General features: G+C 37.5%; 1 protein-coding gene across 4 annotated transcripts in view; it reads left to right on the top strand.

Annotated features, from left to right (window-relative positions):
• LOC139753694 (BTB/POZ domain-containing protein 9-like) overlaps positions 1-15,788 on the top strand; it is a 36,374-nt gene extending 20,586 nt beyond the window's left edge. For 3 of the 4 annotated variants that reach the window (XM_071670404.1, XM_071670405.1, XM_071670402.1), the window contains 6 exons: positions 976-1,090; positions 2,072-2,291; positions 2,978-3,207; positions 3,465-3,654; positions 7,255-7,441; positions 10,275-10,973. In XM_071670404.1, coding sequence (XP_071526505.1) covers positions 976-1,090; positions 2,072-2,291; positions 2,978-3,207; positions 3,465-3,654; positions 7,255-7,441; positions 10,275-10,706 — 1,374 coding nt within the window. In that variant the 3' untranslated portion in view covers positions 10,707-10,973. Of the gene's footprint in view, positions 1-975; positions 1,091-2,071; positions 2,292-2,977; positions 3,208-3,464; positions 3,655-7,254; positions 7,442-10,274 lie in introns of all 4 variants that reach the window. The other variant, XM_071670401.1, reaches the window with a different exon arrangement.
• Positions 15,789-16,232: the final 444 nt, after the last annotated feature.

Below are 16,232 nucleotides of genomic sequence, written 5' to 3'. Positions count from 1 at the left end.
AGGATTGAATTTTATATTTTCTTTTTCCTCAGAGAGCAAATTTGTGGAATTCTCTTCCTTATTTCACCTTTTCCTCTTCCTTGAATCATTTTACATTTATGATTTTGCAGTACAAATACCTGAGAATCCCAAACTATTTTCTTCATCATTTTTTCATACTCTGTTTTCTTTTCATCCAAGATTACCATGACTTGGGCTTGTTTTGTTCATGCCATTTATGTCACTATTGATAAAACAATATTTTATGACAGTAAGCCAAATAGTAGAAGGATCAGTATAAGCTGATAAGAGAAATTGTATAAGACAGAAAATTCCAAGAAATAGTGGATGAATGTAGTACTACAAGCATTTTCTGGCCTCACATATTACTATTGCCAATTAAGGTGTAATCCTGATGAAAGTACTTTCTTAAATGGACTAATTGATGCTTGAAGTAAACACTTAATGAGTTGACGGTCTTTCTCTGGCGGTACTTTTAGGGTTCTACCTACAGTAGAGAAATGGTATTTCATACTTCGAAAATTTGCTAGAATTCTTTTGAGCTATCTTGTTTCATATCCTTAGTGAGATTTCATGAGGAATGAAATATGTGAGAACTGTAGGTCATATCTCAGAGTTGTGGCTGTTTAGTTTTTTGTAGTTTTGTACATTATACAAAGATTTTAATGGTAAAAATTCATATTAGCCCTGACTCATTTGTGACTTTTCAAACATCGGCATCATTGTATATGTAGTATTATTCTCATAAATAGGGAAATGATTACTTATAAAGTTCTCATTACAAATTCATTATTTTTGGGTGAACTGTTCTGCAAAGCTTAAACTGTTTAAGTTTTGAATAGTGTAAGTATTTAACCCATTTTTCATGTCACCCATAGGTAGATAAACCTCATGTATCTAGTTTCATGTTCATTGTTATATGTAAAAAGGTTTTTATACAGATATTTTTTACTGTGTTGTAATGACTTTTTTCAGGATCTGCTCAATATTGTTCGGCCAACTTCATTGATATCTCCAGACCAAATATTGGATGCTTTGAAAGCAAAAAATGAGTCCAGGGATATGGATTTAAAATATCGAGGGTATTTAAGTAAGTTTCTAATAATATTATTGTAAACAGAGTGATGGAGTATGTATGTGAGAAGACAGAATGTATGAGGAATGTCAGGATCGCAGCACATGTGATACAACAGTTCTAAGTAAGGCAACCTGCTGTGGCAGTAAACTAGTGTCCTATACACATAAAAGGCATCCAGATGGGTGATCATTTATGGTGTGAGAAGAAAACCAAAACAAGAAAATTCTTTTGAGCTCTTTTTTTGTAACATAGATTTACTCAGTTTAAACTGAATGTTATTTGGCTTTCATTTTCATGTACCCTTTATCCTGCACTTGAAGCAGGATGACAGTTGCACACTTTTCCTAATCTTTGGTTCACTGATTTTGATGGTACACCTTGTGAAGACCAAAACCCATTTTTTTCAAAACATATACTGTATCATTTTAGGCACTGAACACCGCCATTAAAGTGAAGCAGATGGTATATACTTGTACTTGAAATATTAATATGTAAGAAGAAAGAATAAGCACGGCTGAATGGAAATTAGGGAGCTGGAAAGGAGATAGTGCAAATGAACTTGACAACAGACAGTACCCATACTAACTGTATCTTCTTCTAAACAAGTGTCAGTTAGTAGCTGAATACTCATAACCCCACTCATCCTGCACTAGAGTTTCCCCTCTGCAAGTTGTGCTGGAGTTCACCAGTTATGTAGACTTTTGCTATGGTTGCCCCCTTGAGGGAGTTCCTGGAGGGAATGGACATCAGAGATGTAGATAGATAGATAGATTAACTAACTCACAGACATCAGAGATATAGATAGATAGATAGATAGATTAACTAACTCACTGCAGTTGTTACACATCATTGCACTTTGTTTTCTTATGAATCTGGCAATACATGTAGTGAGTGATACGTGCTACCCTTCCTCATGGCAAAGTCTTGTTTCTTGTAGGTAGGGTCTGTCTCTCTCTCAGAATTATTCATGTACACAAATCTGTTTACTTTCAGTGCCTGGAGAAAATATAGCTGTACCCAGCAAAGGGGCTCATGTCCTTCAAGGAGAGATGCGTGCAAACCTTCTTGATGGGAATGTATCAACTTACGACATGGATCGTGGTTTTACTAGACATCCTATAGATGACAACAATGGTCAAGGTATATTAATCAAATTGGGAATGCAGTGTATCATCAACCATATGAGAATGATGCTCTGGGACAAAGATCAACGGTAAGTCCATTCTTTTATTAAATTATTTTTTTCCCCTATAGTTTTGTCAAAGACACATTTGGAATATATATTTTGTTGATAATGTTAAAGGTCAGTAGCAAGCTACATTTTCTAAGAATGAAACCCTATGAAAGTGTGGAATCACTGTAGTAGTATCATGTGCAAATTGAATTATCTTTGATATGTATTTCAATAATGTGAGTGGGAGAAAATACAGAACTTTAAAGATAGGATGATAGGATAAGATTAAGGGAGCGTGGAAGAGAGGAAAAAAAACAAATGAGTATGATGTGCTCTGTGACCACATTACTTTGCGTGCAAGTTTTGAATCATACAAGGAGAAGAAACTTATGGCACTGCTGCTTAAGGATATTGATTAAATGAAATAATTGCTTGAAAATTAGGTGTTTGTTTACAGGATTGTAACTGTAGGGGAGTTTGGTGGATATGCTTTTGAGAGTAATGTATTTTTTGAATGAATGTAACATGCATAAGATGAAAAGGCAGTGGTTATGTGATATTTGAGAGAGAGAAATGGTAGGGGTTGTAAGAAGATGGAGATGAAGTTCATTGGAGTTGAAGACTTAAGTTGGGACAAAGAAAATAAAAAAATTACTGCCAGCATTAATGTAACTGCAGCTGCTTGATATGAGTCTCATATATCCATAACATATTCTATTTTACAGGGGATACTCCTACTACATTGAAGTTTCTATGGATCAGAAAGACTGGGTTCGAGTTATTGACCATACACGTTATCATTGTCGTTCGTGGCAGTATCTTTACTTTCTTCCTCGAGTTGTCCGATATATTCGTATTGTAGGGACAAACAACACTGTAAATCGTGTTTTCCATGTGGTGGCCTTTGAAGCATATTACTCCAAACAAGACGTTGAATTGCATAAAGGACTTGCAGGTAAGTATTTTGCAGGAGTTTAAGGAAAGACAGTTTTGCCCCTCAAATTTGATAAGGTATCTTTTTTTCTTTGAAATGATGAATTATGGTTTAAGCAAAATGATGTCATCATCTGTTAAGTGACCAAGTTATCATTTATATCAGATCTTATGTGCTTCTTTAAGAGTATAATAATAAGTTGAAATGGTTGATGTCAATCACTCATAATTGTTGAGATTTATTTGATTGTTTTTCTTTTTTTACTGTCTCCCTTTCAGTTCCAAAAGAAAACATTGCACTTGTTTCTAAAAGTGCATTGGTAATTGAAGGAGTAAGTCGTGCTCGGAACAACCTTCTAAATGGAGATATACACCACTATAACTGGGACTCTGGTTACACCTGCCACCAACTGGGCTCTGGATCTATATGTGTACAATTAGGACAACCGTATTGGCTATCCTCTTGCAAGTATGTATGGTGTAATGCCCTGGCTTTTATTGAAAAATATATATTTATGTATCTTTACACTTTTTCAGTAGCATGTTTATTCATCACCAGTTTACTCTCCAATTCCTTCCCATTCAGTACAGTATTACTTCTTGATTCCTCCCAAAAGTCGTTAATGTGGCCTTTTTTGTCTGTATTCCTGGCACTACTTTGCTGACACAGAGGGTGGTGCCAGGAATGGATGAAGGCAAGTAACTATGAATATGTACATGTGTATTTATGTATATGTCTATGTGTATATGTGTATGTATATGTATATATATGTTGATATGCCTTTCACCCTCCTGTATGTTCAGACCCTGATCGCTCAAAATGTTTTTCACTCCATCCTTCCACCTCCAATTTGGTCACCCACTTCTCATTCTTTCCACCGCTGACACATATATCCTCTCTGTCTATCTTTCCTCACTCATTCTCTCCATGTGACTAAACCATTTCAGTACACCCTCTTCTGCTCTTTCAACCACACTCTTTTTATTACCTTTCATCTCTCTTACCCTGTGTGTTGTAGAAGGTGACTAAAAGGGGAGGGGGCAGGGGGCTGGAAATCCTCCCCTCCCGCTTTTAATTTTCCAAAAGAAAGAACAGAGAAGGGGGCCAAGTGAGGATATTCCCTCTCAGGCTCAGTTCTATGTTCTTGACACTACCTCGCTGACACAGGAAATGATGAATATGTATGAAAAAAAAAAAAAAAAAAAAAAAAAATATATATATATATATATATATATATATATATATATATATATACATTTTTTTTTTCATACTATTCGCTATTTCCCGCGATAGCGAGGTAGCGTTAAGAACAGAGGACTGGGCCTTTGAGGGAATATCCTCACCTGGACCTCTTCTCTGTTCCTTCTTTTGGAAAAAAAAAAAAAACGAGAGGGGAGGATTTCCAGCCCCCCGCTCCCTTCCCTTTTAGTCGCCTTCTACGACACGCAGGGAATACGTGGGAAGTATTCTTTCTCCCCTATCCCCAGGGAATATATATATATATATATATATATATATATATATATATATATATATTTTTTTTTTTTTTTTTTTATACTTTGTCGCTGTCTCCCACGTTTGCGAGGTAGCGCAAGGAAACAGACGAAAGAAATGGCCCAACCCCCCCCCCATACACATGTAAATACACACGTCCACACATGCAAATATACATACCTACACAGCTTTCCATGGTTTACCCCAGACGCTTCACATGCCTTGATTCAATCCACTGACAGCACGTCAACCCCTGTATACCACATCGCTCCAATTCACTCTATTCCTTGCCCTCCTTTCACCCTCCTGCATGTTCAGGCCCCGATCACACAAAATCTTTTTCACTCCATCTTTCCACCTCCAATTTGGTCTCCCTCTTCTCCTCGTTCCCTCCACCTCCGACACATATATCCTCTTGGTCAATCTTTCCTCACTCATTCTCTCCATGTGCCCAAACCATTTCAAAACACCCTCTTCTGCTCTCTCAACCACGCTCTTTTTATTTCCACACATCTCTCTTACCCTTACGTTACTTACTCGATCAAACCACCTCACACCACACATTTTCCTCAAACATCTCATTTCCAGCACATCCATCCTCCTGCGCACATCTCTATCCATAGCCCACGCCTCGCAACCATACAACATTGTTGGAACCACTATTCCTTCAAACATACCCATTTTTGCTTTCCGAGATAATGTTCTCGACTTCCACACATTTTTCAAGGCTCCCAAAATTTTCGCCCCCTCCCCCACCCTATGATCCACTTCCGCTTCCATGGTTCCATCCGCTGACAGATCCACTCCCAGATATCTAAAACACTTCACTTCCTCCAGTTTTTCTCCATTCAAACTCACCTCCAAATTGACTTGACCCTCAACCCTACTGTACCTAATAACCTTGCTCTTATTCACATTTACTCTTAACTTTCTTCTTTCACACACTTTACCAAACTCAGTCACCAGCTTCTGCAGTTTCTCACATGAATCAGCCACCAGCGCTGTATCATCAGCGAACAACAACTGACTCACTTCCCAAGCTCTCTCATTCCCAACAGACTTCATACTTGCCCCTCTTTCCAAAACTCTTGCATTCACCTCCCTAACAACCCCATCCATAAACAAATTAAACAACCATATATATATATATATATATATATATATATATATATATATATATATATATATATACGTGGGAGACAGCAACAAAGTATGATAAAAAAAAAAATAATATATATATATATATATGAAAGCAAAAATGGGTATGTTTGAAGGAATAGTAGTTCCAACAATGTTGTATGGTTGCGAGGCGTGGGCTATGGATAGAGTTGTGCACAGGAGGGTGGATGTGCTGGAAATGAGATGTTTGAGGACAATGTGTGGTGTGAGGTGGTTTGATCGAGTAAGTAACGTAAGGGTAAGAGAGATGTGTGGAAATAAAAAGAGCGTGTTTGAGAGAGCAGAAGAGGGTGTTTTGAAATGGTTTGGGCACATGGAGAGAATGAATGAGGAAAGATTGACCAAGAGGATATATGTGTCGGAGGTGGAGGGAACAAAGAGAAGTGGGAGACCAAATTGGAGGTGAAAAGATGGAGTACAAAAGATTTTGTGTGATCGGGGCCTAAACATGCAGGAGGGTGAAAGGAGGGCAAGGAATAGAGTGAATTGGATCGATGTGGTATACCGGGGTTGACGTGCTGTCAGTGGATTGAATCAGGGCATGTGAAGCGTCTGGGGTAAACCATGGAAAGCTGTGTAGGTATGTATATTTACGTGTGTGGACGTGTATGTATATACATGTGTATGGGGGTGGGTTGGGCCATTTCTTTCGTCTGTTTCCTTGCGCTACCTCGCAAACGCGGGAGACAGCGACAAAGCAAAAAAAAAGAAAAAAAAATTTGTACCAATATGACTCATTGATGTAAGCAGTGGTACCTGTACCAGTAATCCTTGTTGCTTTCTTTGTCCATTATCTAAGTTGCCATCATTGTTGGCTTAAAGGGATGTTAGGAACACACCTATACTCTCCAGACTTTTTGGGTAAAATTTAAAAATTTGCAAAAGTTGTTTACATATATGGTTGAAAACTTTGAGTTTTATAGTTTTAAAACACTCCATATTCTGTAATTCTTTTAGATCATTGCTGATTGGTTTTCTGGAGTAGGATATGTTGATATTCAGTTGTTAGAATGTTTGGGTATCATTCTATAAAGGGTCATTTTTATTAAAAGGATATTGATGCATTGTGTTCTATCTATATGTATTCATATCTCTGATGCCCATTCCCTCCAAGAACTCCCTCATGGGGGTGGCCATGCCATGGCTAGAGTCTCCATAACTGGTATACTCCAGTGCCACTTCTTAACCTTCAGTGCCTCACCCTTAACAGGCCATTGGCAGAGGGCAACTTTAAGGCAGTGTTTCCAGAGGCATTTGCCTTATGTTGTTACTGATTACTTTCATGTGTTGGGCACAGATAATTGTAAGTTCATAGTTTTAAGATGCAGGATAGTATATTCATGTTCTTGTAAAGTGCTGAAACTTTCCTGATATTAATGTCCACCATTTTTCTAGGCTCTTACTTTGGGACTGTGATGATCGCTCATACAACTACTACATAGAGGCATCTGTTAATAATAGAGACTGGGAGTTGATTGTTGACAAAACACGAGAAGCATGCAGATCTTGGCAAACTTTGACTTTCCCACCGAGAGCTATTGTCTACTTTAAGATAGTTGGTACATTTAATACTGCTAATGAGGTAAGTATCATGTTATGATTATTTCAATGAAAGTGCTTTAAATATTTAATGTGGTATATATAGCATGGTTAAAATTGTATGAAGGAACATTTTGTGGGAATGATCTTGTGGGCAAACTGATTGAATATTAAACTATACGTTGTTAAAGTTCTAGTCATGCCTTCTTGAGGTGCATCCTTAGTCCACTCAGCTATGACTAGATGTTTAATATTTGACTAGGGAAGCATAAATGGGTAGATGTAGTATGAGACACAATGCAACTTTATATCCTTAAGCTCTGAAACTGTTGTTTTTTTTTAACCGTGTCAGCCCATTGTTAGACTGTAGTTATGGAGAACTTAATGGTAGAGGAATTGTCAAACCTGCAGTGGCAAAAGATTCCTTGTTCTATCATAATTACTTTTGCTGTTGTCTTTAACACTTGTACACCTCAGTGTCAACAACAGTTGATGTGCTCTTAGAGAACAGCACCGTCCGGTAATTGGTGTCCTAACTCTTCCCACATCATGTCTGAATATCCAGCTGACATATAATACCATTATATAAAGGTCTTCAGTCACTATTGTTATGACATTTTGGCCCCCACTCTGGACCACCTTCAGTGGACACTGCTTTACCCAAAGCCATAGAAGGAAGGTAAACCAGGTTTCATTGAATGGAGGTGTTTTTCAAATGTCAAAGACATTTCTTTCTAATTTCACCCATACAGAGGTCCTTACTTAGAATAAGGTTAAAGCCACTTTCCTCACATGGGCTCAAGTAGAGAGCCTTGGTTGCAAAGGGGAACCTACTTCAGGGTCCAATAGAAACTTCCCTTATGAACAGGCTTGAAGTTGCCTGAATGAATAATCAACTGTTCTCCAGCTTAGTTACTGAAGACCAAGGATATCTTTATGGGTATTGACAGGACATAGAACATGATTTCATAAAGGAAAAAAATTTTCCAGGATGTTTTTTAACCTGTACTAGGCAAGTTAATTTTTGTAGACTACCACCATTAAGGGGGAGAAAAAAGTTGAAATATCACGATGTTGACTGACAGCTTATATTCAACATCACATGTTACTGGTTGCTATTTAAGGTTTGAGATCATTCTTGAATTTAACCATTTCATATTAGCAAGACTTTAGGTTGGATTAGTCTTTACACATTAAATCTAATTGTCCCTCATAACACTTGACAACACTTAATTTTCACAACTCATTCTTTACAACTCTTGATTTTCTGTGGTGAGTGCTATGCCTTAGCCCTGCCTTTTGACAAAATGGTAAGAGCAGTAGATAGAGGTGGTAGGTAGGAACTTTAGGCTGGAGCAATAGGTAGAAGCATTTAGTTTGTAGGAACATTATGTTAGAGCCTTTAGAAATGTGCCAGAGTTGCCCTTTGCCAGTGTTAAGGGTGAGGCACTCATCACTTGTGCTCGCCATGTAGGTAGTAGTTGGTAGGCAACCAGTGATGAGGGAGGTATATAACCAGCGCTACCTGCCTGGGTATCAGGAGGGTTAGTGATAATTGCATAGTGAGAGAGGACTTCAGTTGTTGCCAAGTTGCACTCCTCTGACCCAAGTAGCTGTCTTTTCTTTTTGCTTCACCCACATGTGGAATACTGACATTCAGTCCACAAACATACAATCTCTCCTTGTCACACATAAAATTTGATATTCCTACAGTGAGCACCATGGACTAGCCCTGCCTTTTGGCAAAATGGAAGGAGCAGTAGAGAGTAGGTAGGAACATTTAAGCTGGAACATTAGGTAGAAGTAGAAGGTTGGAACATTAGGTAGACACAGGTAGTAGTAATCAGTAGGAGCATTAAGTAAGAGCCTTTGCATACTCGGCGCTAGAGTTGCCCTCTGCCAGCAGCACTGGAGTTCTTTTCTTTAGTTCAGGTGACTCTGTTGCCATGACCACCCCCTTTAGGGAGTTCCCAGGATGGAACTGGCATCAGGGAGAGCCTGATAAAGCCTTCCTCACTGTGAAACAGGACATCATGGTCAGCCCTAATACAAAATGCTAAATGGAGACTCTGCTTTTCTCCATTAGAGCAAGTTTTCAGGATCTGCCAGTGCTGAATGGGAGAACCAGCCTTACGATCATTTAAAGCAGTGCTTCCCAACTTTTGAGATGATGGCCCAATTTAGTTTATCTGAAGAATGTGTTGTCCACTTTTTATTTTGTCAACCAGTAAAATGTGTACAAATACTGTACTATAAATTCTTATATGTATAAGTATTCTGAAATGTCATACAGAATCATTACTTATGGTCATTCAGACATGATAAAATAAACCTAGGATAACCCCCATGAAATCCACCATGGCCCATTTTTTGGAACCTGTAATCCAAAGAATCCTATAGCTATGAGCTACACAAGCATTCAAAAGAGAGCTTTCCAATACAATTTTTGGTATCACAAGATCTTGCTTTCAATGCAGGCCTATTTTGGGAATTAAAAGGGAATTTATACTGCAAGGTAGCTATTTCCCAGCATGCTCAAAAGCAGTCCTTTAACCTGTCATGATCCATAGGAGTTAGACCTTTCTTGTTGCTAGATTGAAAGAGGGCCATCTTTTTTCCATTAAGTTAGAAAAGACAATGTAATTTATCCAGTGACTCAGCAAAAATAGGAGGCCACCCCCTTGATCAGAGTTGCTGAAGGGAACGGGCATCAGAGATATAGATGTGGACATTAGAATTGCTTGAGACAGGATTGAGGATACATAGGAATTTATGTTGGTGAGCTAGACAGTAGAAAGTGTTAAGTAATGAGATAAGGCACAAGTTAATAGGTATCAAGAATTACTTGAGTAAAAAGTAATACTTTTTTTCTTCAGGTTTTCCACTGTGTGCACTTTGAAACACCTGCGCAAGTGGGCTCTGAAAATCGTCCAAGGCTTAGGGGTCTTGACCATGCAGTTGCTCCTGTAAGACCTCATCATTCAAATGATAGTGAAGAAGAGGTTGGAGGAACACAAGAAGCTGTGGAAGCAGCTGCAGCTGTGGTCATGGTAGATGTCTATGGAGCAGCTGGAGTTGAGGGTGGAGCAGGTGGAGGTGCACTAGGTGCAGGATCAGGGGTTGGTGGTAACATTAGAGAAAGACCTAGATCAAATGGAAGACCAGAACCAGTTGATGATGCCATAGGAATAACAAGGGAAGAAGACCGAGATCTGCCTCCTGAAGGAGCAGTAGCAGCAGAAGCTCAAGATGTGGCAAATCCTGCTTATCATCATCAGGAAAGTGAAATACATTCTGAGACTAAATAGTGACCAATATTAACATGGTTTTTAACTACTGTGTGCATCTATGCAAACTTATAAAAATCATCAGAGCATCATTTGTATGAAGCAGTTGATGTGCTCTTAGATTTTCCTGATCATAAAACAAGAAATTCATGTACTAACGTACACTTGAAATGGTAAAATTTTCAGAATTTAGTTCCTGTCAGAATTTGAGGGGTTATAATTAGCATGTGCATTTTACATCAACATATTTATTATTAGTGAAGAACTTTTATTAAATTACAGTTTTGGTTTGTGGGTTTGATTAAGGCCTCATATGTAATCATGGATGAAAAGATATTTTTTGTAGGAAAAAAAGAGTACAGTAAGGCCCACATTTTTGAATTTTGAGGTTGCCTTGATTTGAAAATTTTGTGAAACTTGCAAAAATTATGGCAAAGTGAAAAATGAACACATTATAGTGCAGTATACTCTGTTGTATGCCATTCTGAAGGGTACATCTTTGAAGGGAAGGGAAATTGTAACAAAACCTCAGAGGAGTTCAGATTTAATTGTGTTACTACAGTGCATTCTGGAACATTAATCTTGATAATGTAAAGGAATGAGGTACTGTATAAAGGAGTACTGATTTATTGTAAAACATGAAAAGATGTCAGGGTTTTTTCTCCTTTTGTCTCGTTAGCATGATTTGTGCAATGTATGGCCACTGCATTACTCATTGTTTCCTCAATGCAAAAGAATTTAGGTGTTCTATACACAGATTGACTGTTACTTGTTTTTTTTGCTGTCATACTCCTTGGCATGCAATGCTTATGCCCTCTTGCACCACTGGGGAAGGATGAGTCCATCCACTCCATCCTCAGTTTTGAGTAACTGCTGTTCACAGGTAGGTTTCTCTTTACTTATTTTGCATTTATAATAAGTATTTAGTAGTTCTGTCTATCTGTATCGTTGATGCCCGTTCCCTGTGGAAACTCATCAAGGGGGTGGCCACAGCAAAAAGTCTCCACTTATCCCTGTCCTGATATGCTTTCCTTGCATACACCATTCCACACATTCTTCCACCGTTTCTCTCCATCCACCACTCTTCCATATTTCCCCAGGTCACAGGTGGTTTACCTCTCTCACCAACCCCTTTAATTGTACTATCGTACACTGTTCTTGTAAACTCCTCATCTTGCATTCCTTTCACAAGCCCAAACCACCTCATTGTATTATGTTTCACCCACCTTGCCTCTCCACAATTCATTCCCTGCCGTACCAAATCTTTTTCGCACCTCCCTCATTCTGTAGTGTCTCATGGTTAACAGGCCACTAGCAGAAGGCAACTCTGGCTCAGTATTTACAAAGGCTTCTACCTAATGTTTGTACTGACCCCATCTACCTAATGCTCCAACCTACATTGTCTACCTCATCTCTAGCCTAAATGTTCTTACCTACTACTTCTATCTCTTGTTCCTACCATACTGCAGAAAGGCAGGGCTAGCTTGTAGTGCCATTGTTCAGGACCTTCATTTATCTGAAACCACTGTCCCATACCACTATTTACTCATAGATTCCAACTTTCTTTTGAAAGCTTTTCACAGCATTTAGAAGTCTTTCAAGTACATTATTGTCAGATTTTTCTTAGTCCCTTTCCTGTTATTGACATATTACATATCTTTTCCAAATCATGGATACTGCATACATTTCTTCTATTTCTCCGAGATTTTCTGCATTTCTTGTCTTAGTGCAAAATTTTGGCTTCCATCCCCTCTTCCCCTCCTAAGTCCTTATTTTGCACCTACAAGGAATTATCATCTTTCAGAACATTTTCAGTTACACTGTACACCTTACCAGATTTGTAAGGGGGTTATTTTTTGTAATTACTTTCAACTTTGTACAGCAGAACAATCACTACCTTTATCCAAACATCAGGCTTATGACCATTATCCTGTCTCCCTAACACACAGTGGGGCCCCATAGGAGTAAAACTTTCTTCCTGTACAGTACAAATAGGTGGTTAATTACACACACAGTTTCCAAACGTGCTCATGCTAACCTTCACTTACACTCTTCCCCAATGCTCTCAGCATTGCATCTACATCCCAAACAGTAATCTCATCTTGGTAATGTCTTCCTGTTCCCTAAATTTGTTCTGCACCCATCTAATCTCAGTGTACCATTACCCATGTCTCTCACACCACTGCTCACTTCTGTTAGAAACTTCAGACTTTGTCACAAAGCAATTTCACATACCTCAGGTACACTATCAGTTGTCAAATTTTTTTTTATGAAAATGAAATATGAGCTCTTATTTCATCCAGAACTTAGCTTTGAAAAATTATGTTGTTTCCTTAGGATATTTTTGAATGCTCATTTGCTATATTGAATTTCAATTTTGTTTAACTTAGGGCAAAGTTTAAAAATATTTTAGATTCACAAGACAGTTTCTTTTAGTCATGTATAAGAAGCTACACTGTTGAACTCAACCTTTTCTCGAGAACAAAGTGTGATCTTAAACTGCAGATGAGAAGCCGATGTGTTTTGTGTGATCGCTACTACCACATTGATCAGATGTAGAGCTATTTATGTTAAACTTGTTTTTTCTCACAAATCCAATGGGAGTACAAGATTCCTTATGTCAATTGTTGTAATTATCAGAATTTGGTCTTACTGTAGGGATTGTTTCCCTTGGTTTTGCTGTGACATCATTTGAATTCACTAGCTTTTGGCAACCACTGTTATTATGTCAGGTAGTCTGAAGGAACAGACTTCATGTTTACCAATGAATGACTGTTTGGATTTATATCTGTAGAGGGATTCTGATATTTTGGAGTTAGATGTAAGGTTCACATTACTTCTAGACTTGTAATGGGAGTTTAAGTGTTGTACTCCATTGGTACTAAGAGTTGTCATAGTCAGTTGCTTTTGGGGGATTATTCCTTATGAAGTTCTCTTTGTTCTGTTGCATGAATGTAGCTGGACTGAATCCTTTATGTATAGCATGATACAGATGAATGGATGCAAATTGCTCCTATTTCATATTATGCTTTAGAGTATAATCCACCCCATCCAAGTCTGAAGACAGGTGCCTTGATGCTGTACTGCACCATGTGTAAGTAGGCAGATTAGCCTAGCTTCTGTTAAGGATGCCTTAGGCATTTCCTTGAAAAATAGATATGACACCATATTCAGTCATATACTAAAGTACTTATTCAGCCTTCTACTTGTGTTGTAGGTGTTATTTAGTAAAAGACTAAATTTTTTCAATACTTTTAGTCTTTCTACACCCCAGTGAAAAGAACACTCATTCATTTTTTTAACTTTCCTGTATTAATAGATATGGCATCAACAAAACATACCACAGTTAACTGTCATCCCAGGTGAAAAGAAAATGAAAGAAAAACTAATCAAAGATTAAGAAGTTACAGCTGCTGAGACATTAGCTAAGACCAGTCTATCAGTTCAGGCACTAGAGAAGCTATCACTTGGTTAATAAATTGCCCAAAGAAAGTGGCTTTTCCCTCACGAAGTAACTTGCTCTCAATTCTGCATAAAGCCAAGATGGCTAGCTTCACCTATATGCAAAGTGTTGTGAACAAAAGTATATGATTAAGATTTATGGCTGCAAACACTAGCAGTTACTGTCTTTTCCTTTAACAACCACTTTCCTTCAAGCAGCCAAATGAAGGTGAAAGCAAAATCTTTGTTCACCTCATAAGGACATGCTTTCCTTTATTTTAGAAACAATTCAAGAGGAAAGTTGGGAAAATATTGAAGTATCTTGGAAGAATGTTACTCATGTGGAAGCTGTCATTATTGATTTAACCACAAGATATGTAAGTCTGCCAGTCATGACTGCTTCAAGTTACAGACTGTCATAGCTCTTTTTAAGTCTCTTCAGAAAGATGAACACCCTCAGGATTTGTTTTGAACAGTGATTACAATGCGCTTTTAATATCAGTTTTGAATCTCCTATCCCAATTCTGATTGCATACTTGTATATAAATTCTCTTTACTTGTGGGACCTGAGGATAGTCTATGCTAATATATTTTATTTTAGAAAAATGAGGTTTAAAATCTATAGATTTACCATGTACCACCTCCCCATTTTCAAGTTATCCATCAATTTACGTGTAGTTCATCATACCAATATGACAAAGCAGAACGCTTTTTCTTGAAGATTTTTCCTCTTGCTTGTGTCAGATTAATTTAACTAGGAAGTCCCTTATTCCCTCTAGATCTAATGCTTTTTTACAAGACAAAGAACAAAGTATAGGGCTTACCACTCATTTCATTGTTATCATATAGTATAAGAATGAAGCATATTGGTTTGTTGAATAGCAGGTTATGAAACCTAGTTTGCAAGCAACATAACATCTTGAGAATTATTTCTTTTCTGTTTCAAAGAATGTGTGATCAAACAAAGGCAAAAACTCATGCTAACATGATGCTCATAATTGAGTAATGTTATATGAAACTTCTGACCTGAAAATAGTTTTGACATTGCTTCACAGGTCACTCTTATTCCATCTCTTTCATTATTTACTTTATGATATAAATTGTTGATTTATATTTAGGATGTGTAATGCTGTTACAGTTTGCAGTTTTAATGCCAGTTTGTCACAGAGCATTTTTTATTTGGAAAGTGTTCAGGTTTTGCATGTTTGCATTTGACAGCTCTGCTTAATGCTAACATGTTTGATAGAAATTGTGTGTACTTTGTTTTATTGTTATTAACACTAATTTCTATCCAGTATTAATTACCTGCATTGTCACATGTATATTATTGATGTTACCTCAAAAGTAAGCAGCATTACTTTGTTGTGAGAATTTGATGCTCCTTTTACAAAAGGAATGTCTCCAATGCTCAGGATGTAAAATTTTTGTAACTGTACACTTGCAGCACAGATGTATGGAGAATAATTGCCTTATACAGGTGGGGACAATTCCAGTACTGAACAGCACCTGTATTCACCTATTTGGCACCATACATATGATCCCTACCATTAGTATACCATACTTCTTCATTAAATACTGATATTTTCTTTATGCATTTATTTGCATTCAGAATGCTATATTTTTCTCTGAATAAGTTATTTCAGTAGTAAAAATGACCAAAGAGATGTTATTCATTTTCCAGTGAAATCCTCCACCCATGAGGGCTATTCTTTGATCAGCAGGAGGTTCATTTGTCTGGCTTCCTTGTTTGATTATTTTTAAAATGTGGACAGATTTATAACCTTTTTTCTGTATGGTGCAACAGTATACATTTGGAGGTAATGTTTTACCAAAGTGTAATTTACCTCATGGTAAATGCTAAGCATATACTTGTGTATATTTCTTGTCTCTTTTTCTCTCTCTCCCTCCCACACAAACTCCAAAGTTGGTGTGATACATGGTTGAGGAAATGCTACCCCAGCAAATGTAAAGTAACAAGGAAGGGACAAAGCAAAAGGCCTCAATATTATTATTATTATTATCATCTAGCAGGAAACAAGCTTCAGATTCTATGCTTGAGAAGGACTTGGAAGTTGACATCATGCTTAAACTGTCAACAGAACCCCA

This window comes from Panulirus ornatus, chromosome 15 (genome assembly GCF_036320965.1).
Source record: "Panulirus ornatus isolate Po-2019 chromosome 15, ASM3632096v1, whole genome shotgun sequence".
Lineage (NCBI taxonomy): Eukaryota > Metazoa > Arthropoda > Malacostraca > Decapoda > Palinuridae > Panulirus > Panulirus ornatus.
The sequence above is the reverse complement of the archived record's forward strand: the minus strand, read 5'-3'. Positions and strand labels throughout refer to the sequence as shown.